This window comes from Eriocheir sinensis, chromosome 2 (assembly GCF_024679095.1).
Source record: "Eriocheir sinensis breed Jianghai 21 chromosome 2, ASM2467909v1, whole genome shotgun sequence".
NCBI lineage: Eukaryota > Metazoa > Arthropoda > Malacostraca > Decapoda > Varunidae > Eriocheir > Eriocheir sinensis.
Genome location: NC_066510.1, coordinates 4106570 through 4132066, shown reverse-complemented (window position 1 = coordinate 4132066; position 25497 = coordinate 4106570). Strand labels below are relative to the sequence as shown.

At 44.7% G+C, this 25497-nt stretch overlaps 1 protein-coding gene across 2 annotated transcripts in view; it reads left to right on the top strand.

Moving 5' to 3' along the window:
• Positions 1-25497, top strand: part of LOC126998692 (reelin-like) — a 438128-nt gene that overhangs the window by 20049 nt on the left and 392582 nt on the right. For both annotated transcript variants that reach the window (XM_050860695.1, XM_050860691.1), the window contains exons 3-8: positions 10678-11011; positions 14959-15068; positions 16738-16859; positions 21071-21138; positions 21643-21754; positions 24091-24212. In XM_050860695.1, the coding sequence (XP_050716652.1) occupies positions 10678-11011; positions 14959-15068; positions 16738-16859; positions 21071-21138; positions 21643-21754; positions 24091-24212 (868 nt within the window). The remainder of the gene's footprint in view (positions 1-10677; positions 11012-14958; positions 15069-16737; positions 16860-21070; positions 21139-21642; positions 21755-24090; positions 24213-25497) is intronic.

Here is a 25497-nt window from a genome sequence, read left to right as displayed (position 1 = left end):
CCACACACGGGACTGATAATTGGCTCTGTTCATGTGCTGCAGCAAACTATCACTAGTTGGGGGTAAGCTTTCATTTTTCTGTCCCTTTTGGCAGAACAACCAGTATCTGACATCATTTATTTTTCTCCCTGCCTTTTCTGCTGTGGTGTAGACAGAACAAACAAAACCCTCACATGCTTCCGATGTGCTAGTAGAGAGTTGCAGTTCTTCTCCAAGCTGTCCAAGACTGCACTGATATTCTTTACTTTTGAGGAGAATGTTCAGACCCCTCTTCTTTCCCAGCCCTGAGAGGCCACTGTTAGAATCGCAGCCCGTTAGTGCATGGAATCCTGGTAAGGCTCTGCACTTATTGAGGAAGCCACTCATTGCCAGCTGGCTCTAGAAAATGCAAGAGATGTCCAGGACGCCATGTTGAAAATGTGTGATGCACTTGCGACACTCCAGGCAGAGCTCACCAGATTTCAAAATGATGCAAAATGCAAGTCTCAGCTATTCACCTACTGGAATGACTATGTGGTCATGGTACAACTACTTCTCGAGTTCATCAAGGCAGAAAGGACAGGAGACTGGTTTCTCCACCTATCAACCACTGCTGCAATGACCCCTCACTTCTTCTCAATGGATCGTCCCAACTACTCCAGGTGGCTTCCAGTTTACTTGGCCGATATGAACCAGTTAGCAAAGACCCATCCTGATGTACACCATGAGTTCATGTCTGGGAACCACGCCATAAGTCGGTCAACCAAACCATTTGCTCAGGTATGGATAGACATGGCGCTAGAACAATCCATCAACCTCGACAGCAAGACAAGTGGTGGCATCGTAGGCATTAGTAAGAGACCAGGAGCACTGGAACGATGGTTTCTGACATGGCATGAACGAGCAGCAATAGCAACAGCAATGAAAGAGATGTGTGGCCTACATGACTCAGATCGTGGGTACTCAGAGAAGGAGCATCAAAGAGGGTTGAGAGAGATGAAGCAGATATTCAGAAACTGATAAGGATCATAACATCAGGGATGATGACAGATCCCTTTTCCTGGATGAGGACGAGCATTGTGTCTCACCACTTGTCAACATTGCAACTGGAGTTGTGATGCCCGCATGCCTACTGAATTCTACGACGCCGGCACTACTCAGATGATGGACTTTGTTGAACAGAGACTAAATACCAATAACGTGAATTTTTTTAATGCTATACCAAACCTGAAGATCAAAACATTTGCCTCTCTAGCAAAGAAGAAAACAGTGAAAACAGCTGACAAAAGGTACTAACTTTTGGTGCTGACCGTGACCTTTTTGGTCGACTTGTGATTGCAGCACGAGCTCGAGATATTGACTTGAAAGATGTACTAAGTTATGAACTTGCAACAGTACCATACTCCCTTGCACATCCTGATGGCAGTCTAAGGAAGACAAACAAAGGCGTACTCCTTACGGAGTTGGAGAAAAGGATTCAAGTTCAACCAAATCCGCCCCCAATAGCCAATGGGAAGTTTGATGCAATGGCAGTGATACAGGTAACAAAGTTTGGTGGGTAGTGACCTTCGGTGAAATGGCTTCCAAATATTACAACCAGCTTATTGCACCGCTTGGTAAAAATGGATGTCGGCGTGTTGATGTTGTCTTTGACCGCTACCTTGATCTGTCAATCAAGGCTGGGGAGCGAAGGAAACGTGGTGCATCTGCAGGCTTACAGGTCAACATTCAAGGTCCAGACACACCAGTCCCAAAGCAGTGGTACAAGTACATACGAAACCAAAACACAAAATAAAACCTAAATGCATACCTGGCACAAACCTTGTGACAAATGCGTTATGATAATCTGCCTGAAGGACAAGAACTTGTCATCGGTGGTGGAACCTCAAGTCAGACCACGAAGAGGCTGACTGCATGCCAAACATGCATCATATGATCACAGCAGAATAATCATTCAAGACACAGATGTAGCTGTCCTGTCCACATTTCACTACAGCAACCTACACTGCCAGGAACTGTGGTTTCGAACAGGAGCTAAAGACAAAGTGAGGTATCTGCCTATCCACAGTCTTGCCCAAGATCTAGGACCACAACTGTGCAGAGCCTTACCAGGATTCCATGCACTAACGGGCTGCGATTCTAACAGTGGCCTCTCAGGGCTGGGAAAGAAGAGGGGTCTGAACATTCTCCTCAAAAGTAAAGAATATCAGTGCAGTCTTGGACAGCTTGGAGAAGAACTGCAACTCTCTACTAGCACATCGGAAGCATGTGAGGGTTTTGTTTGTTCTGTCTACACCACAGCAGAAAATAAATGATGTCAGATACTGGTTGTTCTGCCAAAAGGGACAGAAAAATGAAAGCCCCAACTAGTGATAGTTTGCTGCAGCACATGAACAGAGCCAATTATCAGTCCAAGATCCAGCAATGCATAGAGTGTGAAAATCAAAGAACTGTCGCTGATGAGACCACAGATGAAGAAGATATTGAATAAGATTGTTGATACTAACGTTCTTCCTGCGGTAATAATAATTGATGTATGTTGCTCATTCTTTCACAAGATATAATAGAATAATATTATGTTTTATATGAAAGGAAGGAGAACCATTTGATATATAACACATGTATTTTTCGTCCAAAATAACTCTGATTCCTGTTAATAAAATGAAGTGATTACGCAAAAATTAACGATCCTATCTTATGGACCTGATGGAGTGCCTCCTATTGTCCTTAAAAGCTGTGCTTCCGTGCTGACACCCTGCTTGGTCAAACTTTTTCGCCTCTGTCTGTCAACATCTACCTTCTATCGTGGTGCAATGGTTAGCACACTCGGCTCACAACCGAGAGAGCCCGGGTTCGATTCTCGGGCGGAGTGGAAAAATTTGGGCTGCTTTTCCGATACCCTACGCCCTGTCCACCCATCAGTGAATGGGTACCAGGTATTAATCGGGGGTTGTGTCCCGTCTCCTGGGATCTGTTCCCTTCTATAATTCCTTCCCCTTCTGTCTCTCTCATGCATATGACCACAGCTGTTGCGCTGACTAAATGAAACTTTCCAACTTTCTATCACTGCCGCCGGATCAATTTCACTCGAAATTCAGATAATAGAAAAAATATTTGCCTTCAAAGTCTATTTATATGGAAACAAAACATAATTAAATATATGTAGTGAAAAAAAAAAAAGTATAATGTTTCTCATTTTAATTCATTATATAAAAGTCATTAGCAAAAAAATTGACACGTTAAATATTGACTGAAAAAATCTCGAAATTCTGATTCTTTTAAGAAACTAAAGAAAAAATCCCTCGTAAAAAATGTTATTCTCCTTTAGCATTTAGCATACTAGTGTTGAGCCACATACACCCGGGTTGTGGAAGCCTCATGTGATGCAGCCTCAGCCTACCGGCACCACTACAAGATATGTGATTTAAGGGTATAAAACGTATTTTCAGAAAAAAAAAAATCAATGAGCAATATTTTTTGTTATTTTTTTCTCCTTGGTAAATGGGCTCGGATATAAATTCATCACTAAAGCAACACCCATTGATTAAAAAAAAAGTTGACCCTCAAAAGTATGTAACGTATTACAACTCATCATTTTCACTCTCGCTCAAACCTCTGGAAATGTACCAGCAGTGTTCAGTAAGTGTACTGGGTCATCATCTGTTAAGAACTTTCTTGCCATATTTCATTCACTTCCCAAATCTAAAAATACCCCCAGAGCATACATGATTATGTAAACATACTGTAATTCCCACGCCACTATCACTGTCGTCGGGTGAAAATCTCCCACAACGCAATAAACACTAAACATCGAACGAACTCAAAGCAAACAACTATCTTCATCACCAACCCCACAATTGAACGCACGTGGTTTGGGGAGCCTCTGCTCCTCAAGGTCACGCAATGAACATATGACGAAAATGACGTCAGGTGAAAGTCTCTTGTCGAGAGTGTTATTTTTAAATTATTCCTTTACCTTCCACACAAAACTCATTCACGCAACACTCCAAAATTTCTCAAAACTCATCAAAATTAATCATGAAAACAATAATACAACCCGCTTCGAAATCCGCATCTGAGGATAGGACCACAAATGTCCCTAGGGTGGACCCTATTTCTGGTAACGACCCAACGCGTTGTCTTGGTAGCTTTTCCAACTTTCTCTTCATTGACTTCTGCAGCGTCTGCGGTCTTCGTTCGAATTTTTATTCTGTGGAACACCATCTCTCCTCCTCTAAACCTCATCTTCTCTTCCTAACAGAAACACAGGTTTCTTGAAATACTCACATTAATCTATATTCTGTTCCCTCCTACTATTTATGTCCCAAATTTAAGGGCACAACTGGTTGCTGCGGGTATATAGGCAACGTTTGTTCTCGTGCTATCAAAGATAGAGAGGCAGCTTACAAAAGGTACCAGAGCCTTCGCACTCCTGCTAACCATCATCTTTACATTTCTGCCCGGAATCGTGCAAAATCTATTCTTCGACTTACCAAAAGCTCTTTCATTCATAGGAAATGTCAAAACCTTGCTGCCTCTAATGCTTCTAGAGACTTCTGGGGCAGTATACTCAAACCATGCACGCCTTCCCGACAGGCGCCAGTTAACAAAAGGCGCCGTTTGAAACGGCGCACCAACGGCGCCTTTCGTTTCGGCAGAATCCCGACACAAACATTTTCAAAGGCGCCATTGGCGCTCCAAATCGCTGAAAGGCGGGAATCCTCGCACAGCGCGGAGGGAGAAAACATGCGGATACAAGTGAGGGTGGGAAATTATGTTCGTTGAGAAGTTCGATCTTTTGAAGTGGTACATGTTATATACTGATTTAGCGGTGATATGTTACTCATTATATATAATAATCAAGTTAAACAGCATAATTAGTTAATAATTATGTGATAATAGGGCTATAGTAACTTTGCAGCGATAGATTACCATAGTGATACGTCACGAATTTCATGGTCATAGTATAGCATTAAAAAGATGTTGATTTTGTCAGAGTTGATAGGCTAATCGGATCTTCAAAAAGTTGTGATTTTAATAACACGTACTATCAAGTGATACTTACACCGAAACCTTAACAGAAGTACGTGTTCCTTGCAATTAATACAGGTCATATTAATATCTTTGAGCTTGTGAAAATAATGAAGAAACAATACGTAGCCTACTACTCGGCAGTAACCACATTCCCGTGAACCCATATTAATAAAACACCATCGATTGTTCTACCTACTGAAGTAACGTAACTCCATTCACTAGTCTATTATAGTGCCACCTCACAGTGAGTGGATAACACAGCATTATATAACTGTTCATGAATCACAACTCAAAATCCCTAGAAATCATTCATAACTCCTTATTTGATTAGGTAATATAAGTTTACTACGGTGCTGCCACCCAGTAATTACTCTTGAAATGATGTGTTTCACTCAAAACCAAGTTCTGAGGTTGTATTTTTAAGTAATTGTGAGCTAAGAGGCTGGAGTCCTTCGCCACTGACTCGCTAAAAGGCGCCTTTGCCTCCTCAACGGCAGCTCCGACCCGCCCCTTCGCTAAGGCGCTTACGAGCCATGTTTTCAAAGATGGCGCCGTCCAGCCGAGCTTTTGTGTATGCACCTTTCGGGGAACGGCGGTGCGGAAAGGCGCCGTTGCCACGAAAGGCGCCTTTGAAAGCTTTGAGTATGCCCCCCCTGGCACTTAGCCAAAAATATCTCCTCCAATTTCACTTCTTCATCTTTCCCTCTTCTTAACCCTGACGGCAGCACCGCCGTCTCATCTATCTCTAAGGATGAACTCTTCGCTCAAACTTTCTGTAAAAACTATACTCTGGACGACTCTGGGCATATTCCTCCTAATCATCCCCCATCTGACTCCTTTATGCCTGTTATTAAGATTCTTAAGGATGATGTTTTCTATGCCTTCTTTGGCCTCAACTCTCAGAAGGCTTATGGACCTGATGGAGTGCCTCCTAATGTCTTTAAAAACTGTGCTTCCATGCTGACACCCTGCCTGGTCAAACTCTGACGCCTCTACCTATCAACATCTACCTTTCCTTCCTGCTGGAAGTACGCCTACATACAGCCTGTGGCTAAGAAGGGTGACCGTTCCACTCCTTCAAACTACCGCCCTATAGCTTTACTTTCTTGTCTATCTAAAGCTTTTGAATCAATCCTTAACCGGAAGATTCAAAAGCACCTTTCCACTTCTGACCTTCTATCTGATCGCCAGTATGGATTCCGCAAGGGGCGTTCTACTGGCGATCTTCTTGCTCTCTTAACTAACTTTTGGTCATCCTCTCTTAGCCGTTTCGGTGAAACATTCTCAGTTGCGCTAGACATATCAAAAGCCTTTGATAGGGTCTGGCACAAATCTTTGCTTTCCAAACTACCCTCCTACGGTTTCTATCCTTTTCTCTGTACCTTTATCTCCAGTTTCCTCTCTGCTCGATCTATCACTGCTGTAGTAGACGGTCACTGTTCTTCCCCTAAACCTATCAACAGTGGTGTTCCTCAGGGCTCTGTCCTATCTCCCACACTCTTTCTGTTGTTCATTGATGATCTTCTTTCCAAAACGAACTGTCCTATCCATTCTTACGCCGATGACTCTACTCTGCATTTCTCAACTTCTTTTAATAAAAGGCCAACTCAACAGGAACTAGACGATTTTTTTTATTTTTTTACGTCGCGGCCTATAGCGCCGGTAGGCTTCTTCCCGGTGGGGCCTGATGGTCGGCCCAGCCCGTTCTGGCGCAGGCGAGTGTTTATAGTGGCGCCATCTTGCATTCTCTTCATTGCATTCATCTTCTATTCCATGCTGGAGAGTGCAGAACGCTTAACCTCAGACGTTGCTATCATTTCCGATTGGGGCAAGAAGAACCTGGTGTCCTTCAATGTCTCAAAAACTCAATTTCTCCACCTATCAACTCGACACAATCTTCCAAACACCTATCCCCTATTTTTCAACAACACTCGGCTGTCGCCTTCTCCTACACTAAACATCCTCGGTCTATCCTTAACTCAAAATCTCAAATGGAAACTCCATATCTCCTCTCTCACTAAATCAGCTTCCTCGAGGTTGGGCGTTCTGTATCGTCTCCGCCAGTTTTTCTTCCCCGCACAGATTCTGTCCTTATACAGGGGCCTTGTCCGCCCTCGTATGGAGTATGCATCACACAGCTCTCTTGGACAAAGTAGAGTCAAAGGCTCTTCGTCTCATTAACTCTCCTCCTCATGCTGACAGTTTTCTACCTCTTAAACTCCGCCGCCATGTTGCCTCTCTATCATGTATCGATATTTTCATGCCGACTGCTCTTCTGAACTTGCTAACTGCATGCCCCCCCCCCCCCGCGGTCCCGCTGCACTCGACTTTCTTCTCTAGCTCATCCCTATACTGTCGAAACCCCTTAGGCAAGAGTTAGCCAGCATCCTCACTCTTTCACCCCTTACACTGGTAAACTCTGGAACATCCTTCCTTTGTCTGCATTTCCTCCTGCCCATGACTTGACGTCCTTCAAGAAGAGTGTATCAAGACACCTCTCCACCCGAAATTGACCTCTCTTTTGGCCACTCTTTACTTTTGTCTATTATGGGAGCGGTGAGTACCGGGCTTTTTTTTCTCTGCACTCTTTTCGTTGCCCTTGAGCCGTTTCCTTTGCTGTAAAAAAAAAAAAAAAAAAAAAAAAAAAAACGGTACCAAGTCCATAATGTCGATTCTTTAAAAATTTCCACCATCTGACTAAGATTTAATTGTCATTCTATTATTAAAATAGGTGCTCTGTTTATCTCTCGACTCATTCTACCACCCATGTAGAATTCTTTGATTATATGAATCCTAATGTGGAGCACATCTTGACTCTACCTCCAGTGAAATCTTAATATTCACCAGCAGGTTTAGGTTTCATCCTCTTTCACTGGCCAGCCTGGTGGACAAACCTACATTTCGCTCTCCTCAGTGATCTAGATCTATTGGTTCAGCACCCTACATGTATCCCTGATCGCCTTGGACATGCGTTTAACACTCTTAGAACTCTTTCTAACCTCTAATCTTTTAGCTGATTCTGTTAAAGTATACTCTCCGTTGTGCTCCTCCAATTACACCCATATTTCCATATTCTGTACTATTGCTCCTGTACAGCATCTGAACCCACCGATCATAATACTTATGGCATTATGCATCAGCTCACTAAGAAGACCCGAGGATGTACTTTTCTGACTTTTCATGGAAAGATTACTACCTTCAGCTCAAAGACCCCTCAGTGCGTACCCAGGGCATTACGGAGACGATCGTCCTTGGTTTAGAGGCCAACATTCAACGTAGTTTCTCTACTTCACATACTAATAAAACTCAGTTCAGTCACTCTTATTCCCGTAAAATCAAAGCCAGAGAGACAGCTCACTACAGGTACCCGAACTTTCAAACTTCTGATAACTATGATCTTTACATTTCTACCAGGAATCGTGCCAAATCTCTACTTTGACTTTCCAACAACTTTCATGAATAGGAAATTTCAAAATTTTCCCAACTCTTAATTCTTCCAGAAACTTCTGGCATCTAGTCAAGATATTTTTTTTTACATATTTACTGCTTTATATTTACTCCTCCTGCATACACCCTGTGCCTAAGAAAGGTGACCGCTAGAACTCTGAAAGCTACCTTCCCATAGCTATGCATCGCATCTTTCTAAAGCATTTGAAACCATCCATAACAGAGAAGTTCTTGAACATGCATCACTTTTAAACTTTGATCACCAGTGCGAATTCCTGGTACAGAACAACGACAGATCTCGTCAATAAGTTTTTCGGCTGATTGCCTTGGCCTACTTTGTTAGGGACTCGCTCAGCACGAGTAAATGGCGTTGTCTATACCTTTGCAGAAGGACAAAGGTTTGAATCTACAAGTCGCTTGTGCTCCCTGTCTTACTCTATGGCTGTGAGACATGGACACTGAATAGTGCCTTGAAGAGGCGGACTGATGCATTTGGTAATTAGGGGCCTGTGCAGAAGCATGGGATATCGCTGAAATTACTTTGTGACAAACCTGCCAATGACTCCTGTGAGACTCGGTCGAGGCCTCCATAGTCCGTGAATGTCAACTCCGACGATGCGGGTATGTTGCACGCTACCCAGACGTCGACCTTGCTCAACGGGTTGTTTCTGTAAGTGACAATTTCGAGTAAAAGAGGATGAGGGAACGACCACAGAATTTGTAGCTTCAGAAAGTCGATATATCGTGCCATGAGATACTTAGGACGGAAAGGGAACGTACATGGAAACATGCCCATGGAAAATACAAGGTTTAGCATCTGCCACACCGCAGACAGCACCGCATTCAATAACCTCCAACTGCATTCCAGCCAAAGGGAGCCGTCCGCTTGGGAGCCCTGCCGTGTACAGCTGTCCAAAGTACTCGGCTCAACGAGTCCCGGCCCCAATCCACATCTGATACCATCTGCCCATCAGCCGTTTGGATAGTACTTGTCTGAGATGTGGAATGAGAGTGAAGTGAATTCAGAGCTCAGAAGACGGATATATGGACGTTTGCATTAAGACTACCCTCCCTCTGTTCCCTCTTCGATAGTCATTTTGTATGTAAAAAGGAGAACGTTGTAAAGCAAAAATAAATAAATAAATAAATAAATAAATAAATAAATAAAGAAAGAAAGAAAGAAAGAAACAAAATGAGGGAAAGTCAAGCAGTTTTAGCAGAACTTCTGCCGCGCCGCTATGTTCGGTGTCAAGGAATTGTTGGATAGGTCTAGTGGTCAACGTTCCTGGCCACTATTTCGCGAGCCCGGGTTCAAATCCCGGCCCTGGCAGTTGGCGTGCAGTTCACTCAGCTGTTCTTCCTCCCTTTCTGGCTGGTCGATAAATGGGTACCTGGGAAAGATAAACTGTGTTAATCTCGGATTTCATGTTGTCCCGTGTCCCAGATTTTTTTTCTTTTTAACGTGTACGCTCATAGCGCTGTAGGCTCTCTTGAGAGGCCTGGATGGTAGTCGGCCCCAGCCCGTCATGGCGCAGGCAAGTATTTATAGTGGCGCCATCTTCTCTTGGCTCATGCTGCCCCCCGGAACTCCTTCTTGATTCACTTGGACGGTTTCCTCTAGAGTCCGGGTTGATGGGTGGTCTTCAGGACAGCATGTGGGTAGTTTTAAGCCACTCGGCGGTGACTGAAAAATCCGAGGTGGTAGCGTGCGGATTCGAGCCCGCGTCGTCCATCACGCGGTGAATGTGGGCCCAGCACGTTACCACTCAGCTACCGCCTACCACAGGCTCAAAGGGCAAACGGATCGGAGATGAGCACCGGAGCCACGCGCAGCTATAGCGTATGCACCCACCTTTACCTTTACCTTTATTATAGCTCATTTCATAATGCCTCTACAAAGAAAAGTGGGTGCATTTTTTTCTAATCTTGTAGTCGCGCCAGGACATGTAAACAAGGCGGGTATTAAAAAGTGAGTTTCCAAGAAAAAATATATACCAAGTCGTAGCTTATACATCAATTGACCAGGCCCCCCCCCCCCCTCCCTTAATCAATAATAATAATGACATTTTGTTGGGAATTGGGTCTGGCTGATTTTATTGACATTTATCTCAAGGGAACATGGTAGGAAAGACGGTCTTGTAATATGGAACAATTATACATAATAGCTGTTGTTTTTGCAGCAGTAAGCGGATCTAACACGGTATTTTACCCCGGCAGAGGCAAGTTAATGGTGGTGGAGGCGTGGCGGCGGGGCTCTCATTAGCCCTGCAGGATGACGACGTAGCCGTAGTCGATGTTGACCAAATACGAAGTGGCAGCGCAGCCGGAGTCTCCAGCTCCGATAGCGGGCCAAGTATGATCTCGAGCAGCAGTGGTGGTGAGAGCAACGTTAGCCAGTTTGGTCCCGTATCATCGCCGTTCTTCTTCATGTGCCAGTATCCTCGGGCCGGAGAGCTTTCGGACGACATGGAAGAGGATGTGGCGCTGCAGGTTCAGTTTTCTGGTCGAAAAGACCCAAAGGACGGCTACCAGCCACACGCAGTGTATGAAGGTAGGTCCACGGTAATTTTTTAGTTGTTAATCGATTTTGTGCTACAGCTGGTAATCTGTGACAAATATATAAGAAAAAACGAATGGTCTGTAAAGTAACACTCGCCTTTGATGCATCATAACAAAGTGAATAGCTGACTATCGCGGCTAAGATATTAACGTTTTACTGCTTCAATGGTAACCTGTTGCCACTGAAATAATAACCATTAACCGCTGATGTAGTCACCTAATACTGCCTGGTTTTCATACCTCAGAAACAAGTATAATTTGTGACGGAAACGGTCAGCACGTAGGGCATTAAAATCCACCAGAATATGAGTGTCAGCCACTAAAGTGAACTATATAGGTGTAATTTTTGAGTGCTATCCAATCTCATATAGGTATGAGATTCCGCCTCATATAGGGAAGAATATTCCTCTCGAAATATTCCTTACACTAGTAGTAAAGTAAAGGTGGGTGCATACGCTATAGCTGCACATGGCTGCGGTGCTCATCTTCGATCCGTTGGCCCTTTGAGCTGTGGTAGGTAAGAACCAGTTACCCCGGTGTGGTGTCATGAGACATCCCAGGATCGTGAGACATCCCATCCTGAATACATACATGAATTTCGAGACGGTACCGTGTCTTTTGTCGACTGTTTGTCGGGATCTGTTCCACCTAAGTTTATTTATATAATTACAAGAGCAAAGGTGACGTATGTATCTATATAACTAGGATATCAACAATCGCTCTTCTTGTGATCTGTTCCGCTTTGCATCGCTTTTTAGGCCCTCCTTGATACTTTTTTACACGTTAGATGCTTCACTTAGTTACTCTGTGATAGTGAAGATTGAATTCCACGATGCGAAGTTCAGAATGGGATGTCTTACGATACGGGATGACAGATGACACCACACCGGGACACGGGCCAATGTGAAATCCGGGATTGCCACAGTTTACCTTCCCCAGGTTTCCCAAGGTACTCATTTATCCAGCCTGAAAGGCAGGATGAACAGCCGGGTGAGCTGCACTCCGACTGCTCGGGCCGGGATTCGAACCTGGGTTTGCGGAATAATAGCCAGACATGCTGACCATTAGACCACGGAGGCGTATACACTACGGTAGCGGCAAGTCACCATTTAGGAAAACCTCATGAAAGAGTGCCAGGCCAAGTTGAGTGGGAATATGTATATATGTTTGCTTTTGAAGCCTTTCCTGCGTCTTTCTGAGCTTCCCCTTTTGGACGATAACTTGTGGCTGCCCCAACGAAGCCATGGCATGGGCTGCACAACCATATGGGCGATAGCAGGCGAAGATAGCAGTTTTTCAAAATTCGGACACGTGGGAGTTTTGAGTAGCACAGCTTGTGCGCGGGAAAAAGCTTAGCCACTCCGTATCATCCTTGAATATAATGTTCGGGGAGGCGGTGACTGAGTGGTTAGCGTGTGGGCCCCGCATTCGCCGCGTCATGAACGACGCGGGTTCGAATCCGCCGCTACCACCTGGGATTTTTCTGTCATCGCCGAGTGGCCTAAGACGACCCACATGCTGTCCTGAAGACCACCTATCAACTCGGACCCTAGAAGAGCTGTCAATTGAATCAAGAATGAGCTCCAGGAGGCAGCAAAAGCCAAGAAAAGATGGCGCCACTATAAACACTTGCCTGCGTCACTACGGACTTGGGCCGATTGAGTGATTGATTATCGTCGTGTCTTGGCGCCGCAACATCTGGGTCATATGGCGCCGGATCTACTTCAAAGTGGCTTGTATTTTAAAACTATATAAAACCGGAAACAACCAAAAAAAATAAAAGCCTGATAAAAATATCACTAATAAAACTATATAAAACCGCTCAAAAAAAACTTTAAAAAAATACACTAATATATCTATATAAAACCACTTAAAATAAAAAAATACACTAATATATCTATATAAAACCACTTAAAAATAAAATACAAGATAAAAACAACGATAGAAAGTCAATAAAACCTACAGGAGGTTAAGGACGCCAGCCTCCTGTAGGAAGCCATGAACGTCATGTCCCGGGCAGAGTGCCTTCTCCCCTAGCACCAGAGAGAGAGAGAGAAACTCTCATCTCCGCCCCGACACCAGGAGAGGTACCGCTCTCGCAGGTCCTCCAGACTGGGGCACTCGACCAGCAAGTGCCGAACAGTCAGGGGGACCAAACAGTCATCACAGTAAGGCTGAACTCCCCGGGACATGAGGAAGCCATGTGTGTATCTTGTGTGACCCACTCTAAGGCGGGCCAGGACAGTCTCCCTTTTACGACTTCTTATGTGAGAGTACGACCAGGGACGCACAGCCGGTTGTGACTTCCCCCTTCTTTGTCGTGGCAATGACCGCCGCCCACCTGAGCTGCCACACACTTCTGTGCCCGTCATGCTCACACTGCAGGCAGCCGCAAGGTAATAGAAAAAGCAGCTCATTGGACGCCCGAATAAATGACGCCTCGTGATTGGTCAGAGCCTGGAAATTCCACAATAGATACCGTAAACTTTAAACATTTTTTCACCATAGGTGGTTTTAATTACATACTCACGTAACGGACACCATACGATTGTTTTGCTTTCATGCAAAACGCAAGGATGTGCAGCTCACAAGCGCTCGCGTTGCGTAGATTTTGACGAATATGTTTTTGACACACCAGTGGTAATTATTACTTAAGAGACTACTTGTTTTCCTAACAGAAGCCATACATAACCAACTATTAGAAGAAACTGAGATTGGTCCCCCAATGAAAAATGACCGGTGGGGATTGCTTACCACTTCATCTGCGTTTGATTACTATTTCAGAGGTTGAGTTAAGGCAGGGCAAGTTAGATTTGGCTATTATAGTAGTGAGTCTACATTTTACTATGAATTTCAGGGGCCACGTTATATCGTTTTTCGGGAATTACCTTTTAATGAAGCGTCGGATAGAGATGATACTATGGCACAGCATGTTTTAGACCTCGCCCTATTTTTGTCAATGTGATTAATTAACAAGATATGGATAATCAAGGGACTTATAGCAGACACATAATGATAAGACCCGGCAGATGAGGGAAGTTATTTCTGCTGCAAGGCTATCGAACGTTTCTGTGGCGACGGCGTTGAGTGGCTGCGATATGTCTGGCGCACAGTTGTTTTACTTATGGCAGCACCGATCTCAGCGCTCTCCCACATCTGTTTTAGTTTTTGGTCGTTTTATGTTTTTATTCCCGCTACCAGAACCTTGATATTTAGCTCTCCAGTGACTGAATCAACCCGCCAGCCCGGCCGACGAGAGACCCAACACCTTCGCACAACGTTTGCTACCTTCGCGACAGGAAGCACTTCAGCCGGTTTTATCATTACGTGTATTTTATAGGTGCTTTGATTATCCACATCTACTTAATAAATCATATTGACGAAAGTAGGGAAAGGTGTGACACGTGCTCTGCCAATTTATCATCCTAATCCGACGCCTTGTTGACGTTATTCCTGAAAAAAAATAATAACACGGCCTCTGAAACCAATAGTGGTGTCATTGGGTTACTCTCTAAGGGCTCACAGGCTCTCCATATTTTGCCCCCCACTTTGACTTTGGTTCCCATGCCACTTGTTTGGGTTGTGCCTTCAGCTGTGTGAGTGTGTATGATATCAGACAAAAAGGATCGAAGTCTACGGACCATATTCATAAACAATTCCGCGCCCCAGCACACATATTTGACAAGGCTTTCGTAGGCGTTTTGGCCATTTCCAGGGGGAGTTTTATGACCCTGGTGGTAGTTTAATCTTTCATCTGTACCATGAACCTAAAAAAAAATGGTATTAGAACGCAACTTATCTACTTTTTGGCCTTTGAAAATAGTTGGTGTGAGGGGTGGAGGCGTCTGACAATACCGAGCTAAGTGTTTAAGTGCGTCCATGGTGTAGTTAGCTTCCCATCAAGTGTAGTGCAGCCCTAATGTCTGTTGTCCCCCGCAGTACTGGTGACAGCCAACGTGTTGTTCGATGGCTTCCTGGTGACGGGCGTGCATGCCTTTACCAAGCAGCTCACCACAGCACACCACCTCACCCTGCCCGCCTCCCTGCATGTGAGTGTGTGTGTGTGTGTGTGTGTGCGAGAGAGAGCGAGTTGATCTTTCCACTCCAACGCCTTTCTCTATGTTTTTCAATGTTTTTTTTCATTACTTTGCCAGTTTCGCTTTTTTTTCTCAGCCAATATGTCCATCCTTTCACTTCCTTCCCTCTTTCTTTCCCCGTCTTTTATTCCTTTTCCTCCTCCCCTTCCTTTTCCCATCCACCTTTCTTCCCTTCTAATTGACTTTTATATTCTTTCTCCTTCCCTTCTTTCTCTCAATCTCTCCATTTCATCACCGTATCTTTGGCTCCGGTCTTCCATTCTTTCACTTTTTTTTTTATCTGAGGTATGATATTTTTATTTCCTTATTTGCGTCGCTCCCTGCTGAAGTGAGGTAAGCGACACGGGGGTCAATCTTGAGATATCACTCGAATCGCATCGACCAAATATTCGGGTGTTTAGAGGCAACTTTTCAGACTAAAATTCAAAGAATTTGTGGCATTATGGTCTTTTTTTATACATATGCCTCGGAAAAGTGCAGAAACACCTAACGTTAATCGCAATTTTCTTGTTTTCTTTTCACTTCATTTCAGCAGGAGCGCCACATTTTACCCTCCTTGTATCTCTTTCATCCTCCCTCCCACCGCCATCCATCGCTACCTCACTGTCACGTGGTGTGGTGTAATTTTTAGGAACCTAGAACATGTTTATTGAATCCTATAATTTCCAGTATTAAACGTTTCCTATTTTAGTATCCACTGGTTCTACTGTATCATAATTGCAGTAATTTCTATTTTGGGCCATGCTCATGCTCTATATATCTTTTACCATTACTGTGTTTTGTATATTGCTGATCGATGTTTTTTTTATATAATTCATCAAGTTCAGTAGGTGTAACAGTTTTATTTTTTTCATATAAAGACAAGCTCGGAGGGAAAAGTTTTTCATGGATACTATAGTGTTTCCACGTGAAAGTGGCCGGTGGGGTGGTGGCGGCTGCGGGGTCAGCCCCGCCCCGTACCTTGCCACACACTCTCAACACCTCTCGCTTCCTCTCATATGTCAGCTATTTACTACCGTTAAATGAATTTAATTAAATAATTGGATAATCCAATAATTGACAACGTTGTAAAGTGTCGTGGTATTTATACAAAATCTTTGTTATTATCCTAAAAACGAAACAATCTTAACACTATATGACCTTATTGGATCATCCAATTATTTAATTAAATTCGTTTAAAGGTAGTAAATTGCTGACATATGAGAGGTGTTGAGAGTGTGTGGCAAAATACGGGGCGGGACTGACCCCGCAGCCGCCACAACCCCACCGGCCAGTTTCACATGGAAACACTATAGTATACCACTGAAGGCAATTTAATTTATCCCCTCGTGAAACCAGATTGGCGAGTCCATTGTGGCTTTGGCTCCCGCGGGTCCTTTCCTCCCCTCTGCTCTGCCACACACTAACACCAGTCTCTTCCTCACATATGTTAGCAATAGGTAACATATGAGGAAAAAATTAGGAGTTGGGACTGTGTGGCAGAGCAGAGGGGAGGAAAGGACCCGCGGGAGCCAATGCCAAAACGGACTCCCCAATCTGGTTTCACTATAGTCAAGAGGGTCACTTTCTACACCCGACTGGGTTTTACACGTGTTTATATAGTGTCTATTCTGTGTGGCAGGGTGGAGTGTCTGAAGGCCTGGCGTGTGCTGTGCTTCACTCTCACATCTCCCGCCGGCCGCGCTCCCACCTCTCCTTTTTCTGGATGGCACCCCCTGCAGGCACTGGATGTGTTGCCTTCTTGTAAGCTGAGCAGCTCTCTTGACCATATATTAGGGTGTGTGTGTGAAAGAGAGAGAGAGAGAGAGAGAGAGAGAGAGAGAGAGAGAGAGAGAGAGAGAGAGAGAGAGAGAGAGAGAGAGAGAGAGAGAGAGAGAGAGAGAGAGAGAGAGAGAGAGAGAGAGAGAGAGAGAGATTTTTATGTAGATATTTAGACCACACAGACCCTATGGTTCAGACTAGGTGGTCTGTCCATAAACTAGGACTTTGCACTCCTTCTTTAGCGAATATTAAGGTGGAGGAAGTAGCTGTGGAGTTTGTATTTCAATGAGTCAATCGTGTTGCAGTGGATCAATTAAAGTGGGAGTGTATTTCGTTCTCGTGTACCAACATTGAAGAAAAAGATTGATGCGGTCTGAATTTTTTGTTTACGCTCCAGTCTTGTCCCATTATATTTCGCTCGAAACGTGCCATCTATCATAAACAATTTGGGTATGTCCACATTCTTAAATCAATCAAACAGTCAATTGGGGCATACGCCGGGGTGCGCGTTGCCTCGTCCATCCTATGACGCAAAACCCGGGTGGTTTCTCCGGGCAAGTTTCCATGCAAGCCTTCTTCTCATCCCAAGTACTTCTATCGAATTGTTCAAGTCTAGAACTCTGTGGACCTTGCATTGGCACCCTCCACTCTGGGTTGCATAACCGGAGTTGGTGTTTACCGACTACACAGGTATTAGGCCTCGAATCAGTCTCACGTAGTATTCACCGGTCTGACACAAAGTTATTCCAGCGATATCCATTGATTCTGCGTAGGCACTTACTATCATAAGCAATAATCTGCCTCTTCAGGTCCATTACTCACAGCCATAGAGTAAGCCAGCCACCTTAGGCGACTTAAAGATCCAAATCTTTGTCCTTCTGCACAGGTATCGACAACGCCATATACTTATGCTGAGCTAATCCAAACCACCGTAGGCCAAGAGAGTCTGCCGGAAGACTCCCTGGCGAAACCCGCCGTTGTTTTGAGCTGTGCTACCAATATGAGCAATAGGTGGGCAAGCACCTTGCCTGGCACACTGAGCAGCGTAATACCACGGGAGTTGTTGCAGTCCTGTCGGTCCCCTTTCCCCTTCCAGATAGGGACGACCAACCCCTACTACTCAGGATGAATCGTACCAAATTGCCATACGGATGTCAAGACCGCATGCAACGCGCGGATCATGGTCTCGTCTCCAGCTTTAAGCAGCTCCGCACTTAAGTTACAGATACAAGGTGCCTTGCCACCCCAAAATCTTGTCATAGCCTCTCTGACTTCGCTTAGAGAGGGTGGGCTTTCGTCGATGTGTGGATCAACATCCGCCACCTGCAACATAATAGCTGGGGTCTCCAGTGTACAACTCCACAAAGTACTCATCTCAACTAGCCCTCTGCCCATCCATGTCTGACACGATGCAACCATCTCTTATTTGGATACCACTCACCTGAGAGGGAGGCTCACAACGAAGCTTTTTCAGAGCTCATTTAGCAGGCCTGAAGTCATCCTGCATGCACTGGATGTGATGCAACTGCACAGCGAGACTCCTGACACACCTCTCCTTGTCTCCCCTCTGGGGAGTTCGTCCTACGCAACAGAGTCCTATGTTGATTCCGATTCCCAGCAAGCTGGCAGCGCAACCCTTGTCGATAAAGATTAAGGACTGACTTTGATTCGGGGGAAAGGCTGATTATTAATCAGCGTTTCTCCCAAGGCAAAACCAGTCCTAGATCTCTGGCGCTCTCCAATCCACTCCTTTGCAGCTTGAAGCGTTTCTAGAGTTTCAAGAGTTCGAAGGTATCCCATCATCAAGCACATATTGAACCGATTGGAGACTGGCACTGCATTCCAATAAGCACATGCCAGGTCTTTCAGTCTCTTGAGGTGGAACACAGTATCGGTGTATTTTAAGATTTTTCTTGAACCGATATGTAGCTTGAGAGTTTTGACACAACACACCTATGATCAGTTGTAAAGAATTCAGTGTTTTGGAAAACCCCGCAGTTCTGAGGGAGCCTCCAGTGAGTGCCTACAATGATGTGGTGAGTTTTTTTTAGCTACCCCTCCAGCTTTGCTATACCAAGTTCAGTGGCGCAGCTCCGGGCGCTGGTACCTAGATCCTGCAATTCTCAACATCTTTGATCTTACAAAAGGTCAGGAGGAGAGAGCTGCTGGTGTTCCTGGTACCAGAACCATGAAACTGGTCTGTCTGGCTGAGGAGTACAGCGTCCGGAACTTTCCCGAGCTGTTTTTTCTCTCCTTCCTCTTCTTGCTCCGTACTTTGGCTAGCAGGGGTACTCATTTTCTTAGGGGGCCTACGTCCCTGCCCTACGGCCAAGAGTCAGCCCAGATCCTGATTTGGGTTAATTGGGGAAGGGCATGCGCCCCCTTCCTAAAAAAACGCCCCTTAGCCAAAAACAAGATAGGATGTAGAGGTTACGTTTGCGGTGCGGACCTTGAACTCATCCGGTTTCACTGGTGGGCGCTTCCGCGCGGCAGACTTCCTCGATGTATCCGCGGTGAGCCTCCCGTCAGTGACGGGTGCTGGGAAAAGCCTAGGAGACCCCAGCATCTCGAAGGAGAAAAGGCCCCCTGGCCCCTCTTTGTTTTGGGGTCTGTGGGGAGCCGCAGAGGTGGCGCTTGCCCATAGAACCAGCCCGGGATTAGCATTCGGATGGCTCTGAGTGTGGGTTTTAGAACATTCTGAGCCTCTCGGAGAATCACCGACAACCATACGTATGAAATCCGCTCAGAAAGCTGAGGATCGATAAAGTGGGACTCTATGACACAAGGAGTCCTGGCAGTGGCTATATCATTAGTAGGTTCGGTTTGAACAATGGTGCCCGTCTTAGAGGGGTATCTTTTGAAATCTCCAGCCAGTTGCAGCTACTTGCGGTTGAGGGTATAGCGCGAGTGAAGCTGAAGCACACTCTGGGTTTCATGTTCCTTGTTACAGTGTGTACTCCTACGGAGATGTGTCAAAATAAAGAGGCGTTCAATGCCACTCTCGACTCCGAATTAGACCAGTGCCCCCATCTGGACACTCTCCCTGTTTTGGGCAACTTCAGTGCTAACATTCCGAAAGCTAATGAGTTTTTTCAGTCATCAGTTTTCCTCGGAGGCGACATTTCTGAAGAGAGAATATGTTAAGAGATGAGAAAGAGATCATCCCTGTTGCCGCATGTTGAACGTCTTTTAGTTTAGCAATGTCCTCCAGATGGTTGGGAGACCAAAACTGTACCGCATATTCAACGTAGGGTCTGACTAAAGTCTATAAACTATTGCATATTAATATTATTCAACCTCTGTTCTTGAATGATAAATTTGTATTAATTAATGAAGACCAACATTATGTTTGCTTTATTTGTTGTCATTACATTTCTGTGAGGTCCTTGACACACTACAGTTTTAAGCTTCACACTACATTTCATTATCGAACCTCCTATTTCTATTTTTGATCCAAATTGAAGACAATGGCCATTTTCTATATCAAAGGGCATTTCCCATCTGTCAGACCAAGCTGAAATTTCATGCAGCTTTTCTTGGAGTCTTTGTCTGTCTTGGTCTGAGAGGACCGAATTACTTATATTCGTATCGTCAGCAAATTTAGTAATGAAATTGATCTAAGTCAACAGCAGGACTTGACTTAAAACTGAGTCCGGAGGGACACCACTATAGGCAGGGGCTCACTCAGAGGTAACTTAATTAGTGACCACCCTTTGTTGTCTGTTGCTCAACCAAATTGCGATCCAATAGTTTGCTTTACATGCAATTCCTTGTTTCTTGTTTTTGTAAGATAATTTATGATATGGGATTTTATTAAACGCCTTGATATTCAGTCAAATATAGTTGCAGCGGTCCACATAAAGAACGGTATATATAATGAAGATGCAAACCCAGGCAATTTCATGGTAGGAACAATTCTTTAAGCCCCTCAGTCTGTAGGGTTCCTCATTATATATCATCATATAAAATAATCAGTGTGTTGATATTTGTAAATGTTTAATATAATTTAATTGCCGATTGTCAATACAGGCTGGGTACATTAGCGAGCTTTGAAATATAATCGCACTTAGAACCCCTAGAGGACTGGAACCGGCACCAAGTACAATCTTTGGAGATACTCTACTCTTCTGAGACTTCATTCGTCTTTCTTAAATATGAACGTGGCATATGTCTTACACGCCGCTGCTTTTCAGGGCCCAGGGCTCCCTCCAGGGGCAGATACTCTTCAAGGACCTCAAAATTGTGGAGGTGTGCGAAGAAGGTATGTATTTTTGGGTGGGTCTCGGAGTAGGGAAAAGGATTGGGTTGGTGTGACAGCGACATTATATGGCTGTGTGTGGTGGTGTGTGGTTGTCTATGGTGGTGCATGGCGGTTGGTTGTACTGGTGGTGCATATGGCGTTGTGGTACGTGGGGTGGTGTATTTAGTGGGATGGTGGTGTCGTGTTGTGCTGGAGTTGTGTTTGACGGTGGCATATGTAGTAGTGGTATGGGATGGTATGTATAATGGTGCATGGTAGTTCTGTGTCGTGGTGAGTGAGTCGTGTGGTGGTTATTTAGGGCTTTGTGTGAACCTTGAGTGTTGTGGTGGTGGTGTGTGTGTGTGTAGGGGTGTGTGTGTGTCTAGCAGCATGTGATTAATGGATACTAGTTCAGGTTAAAAACAATTGGTTGTTGCAGAGTAGGAGTGGGCGGGGCTTACTTTTTATATGAATGCGAACAGTTATGTACCACTGATACTCCCTGACCTTTACTTTGTGTCTCAGACGGGTCAGTGGGGCAGCTGCAGGCTTGGGAGTCCTTCTTCACAGGACGGGACCAGCATGGATACGTCTTCAGAGATGACTTTGAAGGACACAATTTGGACAACTCTATATGGTACTGTATCATGCTAGACTAACCCTTGCCACACATTCATTGGTTTGGTGACTTGTTTAAGGACCAATCATTGATCTTCATGAGAGTATCAAGTCACCTCTCCACCTGAAATTGACGTCTCTTCTGGACTCATGTTCTTTTTTCTTTCGTCGGAGCAGCGTGTAGCGGGCCTTTTTGTTGCTGTTTTTGTTTTTTGTCCTTGAACTGCCTCCCTTGCTGAAAAAAAATCGCGGTCTTCGGTCTAATTTCCGTTCCGTGTAACATAATCTCTCCTCTCAGCCCAATCTCCTCTTGATAACCAAAACACAAATTTCTGAGGCTGCTGAGAAAAATCTCTATCCCTCCTCCTCTAAACCTTACCTCCTCTTCCAAACCGAAACACAGGTTTCTGAGGCTAATGACAGTAATTTCTACGCTGTTCCCCCCTACTAGCTATATTCTAAACTTCAATCCAAAACTGGAGGCTGCCTCTATGTACGCCATGATATCACCTGCCCTAGTGCTCACCAACTTCATTCTTCGCGAATTTTCTCCATCTTGCTAAGACTTAATTGTCTTTCTATTCCTGAATACGTTTGTACTGCATTCCTCTGAACCCCAAGAAGTGGCGGTGCTTCTAGCATTATGCTTGAGCTCTGTGGACTGACGTGAAGATACGCTTTTCCAATTTCCCGTGGAATGATTACTGCTTCCAGTCCAAAGACCCCTCTGTGTGTGCCCAGCACATTACGGAGGTGATTGTCTCAGGAATGGAGGCACACATTTCACGCACTTTTTCTACAAGCGTTATTGAATTAGGGCTTTTTAGACCTAGTTTAATAACGCTTGTTCTCGTGCTCTACACTATAGGGAGAGAGCAAACAATAGGTACTTAATTAAGCCTTCGAACTCCGCTAATCATGATCTTTTTATTTCTACCCGGAATCGCGCCAAATCTGTTCTTTGTCTCTCCTAAAATTCTTTCATTAATAAAAACTGCCGAAATCTCGCTTTCTCTAATTCTTCCAGACTTCTGGCACCCAGCCAAAGGTATTTAAAAAAATAATTTACTTCATCATTACCAACTCTTTATTCTTGATGGCAGTCCAGCAGCCACATCTGAAGCTGAACTCTGCGCTCAGACTTTCTCCGAAAATTTCACTCTGAATGATTAAGGACATACTCCTCCTTTTAATTCCTCTCTGATTTCACTATGCATGATAATGAGGTATATTCAGAGTTGCCAGCCAGCGGGTCACAGGGCCCACGAAGCTTGAACTATTCTTTCAATTATCGTAAATTACCTGTGTTACTCTGGGAATTGTAACAATTACACTTCAATATAATAAGTGGCACTATTGCTAATGATAATGTAACTGATTATTCTCGTTGTTTTATTTATTGGTAAACGAGAGAAAATATAAATAATGTCCGGCAGTCTCTCCTCATCAAAACTCGTTCTTGCAAAAGCCCTGTGAAATCAAGCAAGAATGGGCTTTATATAAAAAAAAAAATCTATTTACATTACAATATTTGCTGAGTACCTGCCATGGGTGTATCAATGTTGCCTTCGGCGAAATTTATCAAAAGCATTAGGGCGTCAGGCATCTCGATAACCCCCTTCACCCCAGCACTAGGAAGGCCAGGTCTTTGTGTCTCCGTGAGGTCGCCGGCTTCCGCTCCCAGCATATTATACCCCGCCCTCAAGTGACTGGCACTGACTGCTGGTTGTTGTGTGAGATGAACCAAGATCTTGGGTGGACGCCTGCCGCTACCAGGAGCATGGGCATGTCAAAGGTGATGGCGTTTAAAGCCAGGAATTGTGAATGGAGGGAAACCCTATTGGACGGAAGCCAATGTCGCACACGGACAAAAAACAAAGGAAGCTGGCTTTCTGCCGAGATGCCTGGCCACCAAATGTTTTTGCTAAATTTCGCCAAAGGCGACAATGATGCACCCAAAGCAGGTAATCAGCATATAATGTGATGTAAATAATATTTTTTAAAAGCTCATTTCTGTTTGATTTCACAGGGCATTCATGCAAGAACGATGCCGGACATCATTTATGTTTTCTCTCTTTTACCAATGAATAAAACAACGAGAATGATCAGGTACATTATAATCAACAACAGTGTCACTTATCCTATTGAAGTGTAATTGTTGCAAGTCCCAGAGAAACACGGGTAATTTACGATTATTGAAAGAATAGCTCAAGCTTCGTGGGCTCTATGGCTGTATATATATATATATATATATATATATATATATATATATATATATATATATATATATATATATATATATATATATATATATATATATATATATATATATATATAGGCAAACTAACCTTACAGGATGGAACTGGAGGGCGGAGGTGTGGAGCAAGGAGCTGGGGAGCGGAAGATGCACGGATCAGCCGCCACCTTCACTGAACTCAATGCCTCCATCCACACCTTGCCGCTGGACCTGTCGCAGGGCAAGTCACATTTCTTACCTCCGTAAAGCAAACCCTCCACTCATGACACTGCTTCTTACTGTTTTTGTCATTGCTGCTCTGCCCTTAATACTTATTTATTTTTTGTTTTTTACGTTGTCATAGTGCCGGCAGGTTTCAATAATGGTGTCTGTTGGTCAGCCTGTTTGCGCGGCCATGCATTATTAGTGGTGCCATTCTTTCTTGGCTCGACTTGTGCTGTCCCCCGGAGCTCCACTTTATTCTCTTGAGAGTTTCGCTTTAGCTCGTGTACGTAATTATTCATCTGGACAGCATGTGGGTTGCCTTCGGCCAGTCGACCAAGACAAAAGTGTCAGCTTGTAGGAGCTGGTATGACATGAACCCGGGTCTCTGGAACACTGCGCCCTCACGCTGAACACTCAACAACCGCCTCCCCATGCTGCTATGTCCCTAACGCTTTCATTATGCTCCCAGTCAAGTTACATCATGCAAGATCTGGAAGAACACAGCACATACCTAGAGGACTACAACCATCGGAACAATATTCACATCACTGGTATGGAAGAAAAAGCTGGAGGTGAGACATGGGAACAGACCGCAGATTATGTGAACCCCCTGCTGGCTGACGAGCTACAGCTAACGAACCTGAAACTTGAACGAGTTCATCGTGTTTGCAGACGTGTCGATCAGAAACCTCGTCCCGTTGCCTCAAGCTGTTTCCTTCTTTCCCTTTTCCGTAATAATTCTTCTCTTCAGTGGATTTACCAAAGCCTAAGAACGGGTTGGCACTCCCCTACCCTTAGTATTCACACAAATTTGCTACGTCTGGCGTCCCTGCAAGCCTAAGAAATGGGAGCCCTGGAGGTTGAGCGATGTCGTAGTCGTGTGATGCGGCTAGCAACACAACACTTTGGTCCTTTATTCCGGCCAAGACGGGCGGCCTGTCTGGCTTGGAGAGGTCAGTCGGCTGGTCAGCGTGACCACGAGCCAAGCGGTCACCACTTCGTCAGGTGGTGGCTGAGTATACTCCCATACTACCCTTGGGGCTACCCAACGACCAGCCTCCCCTTGTAGGGCTTCGTGGAGGGTGAGGGCGTGGCAGAGTAAATAAACTTTTTGTATCGCTTCCAGTACTTCTGACAAGTGGTCGGGGTAGAAGAGCACCCCTGCCCCATCAAACACAGAGTTGGCAGCGGAAGCATATGCTAAAACTGCGCGTGGCGGCGGTGCTCATCTCCGTCCCGTTGGCCCTTAGAGTCTATGGTGAGAGAGAACTCGTCAACCCGACACAGTGGCAGTGCAACAT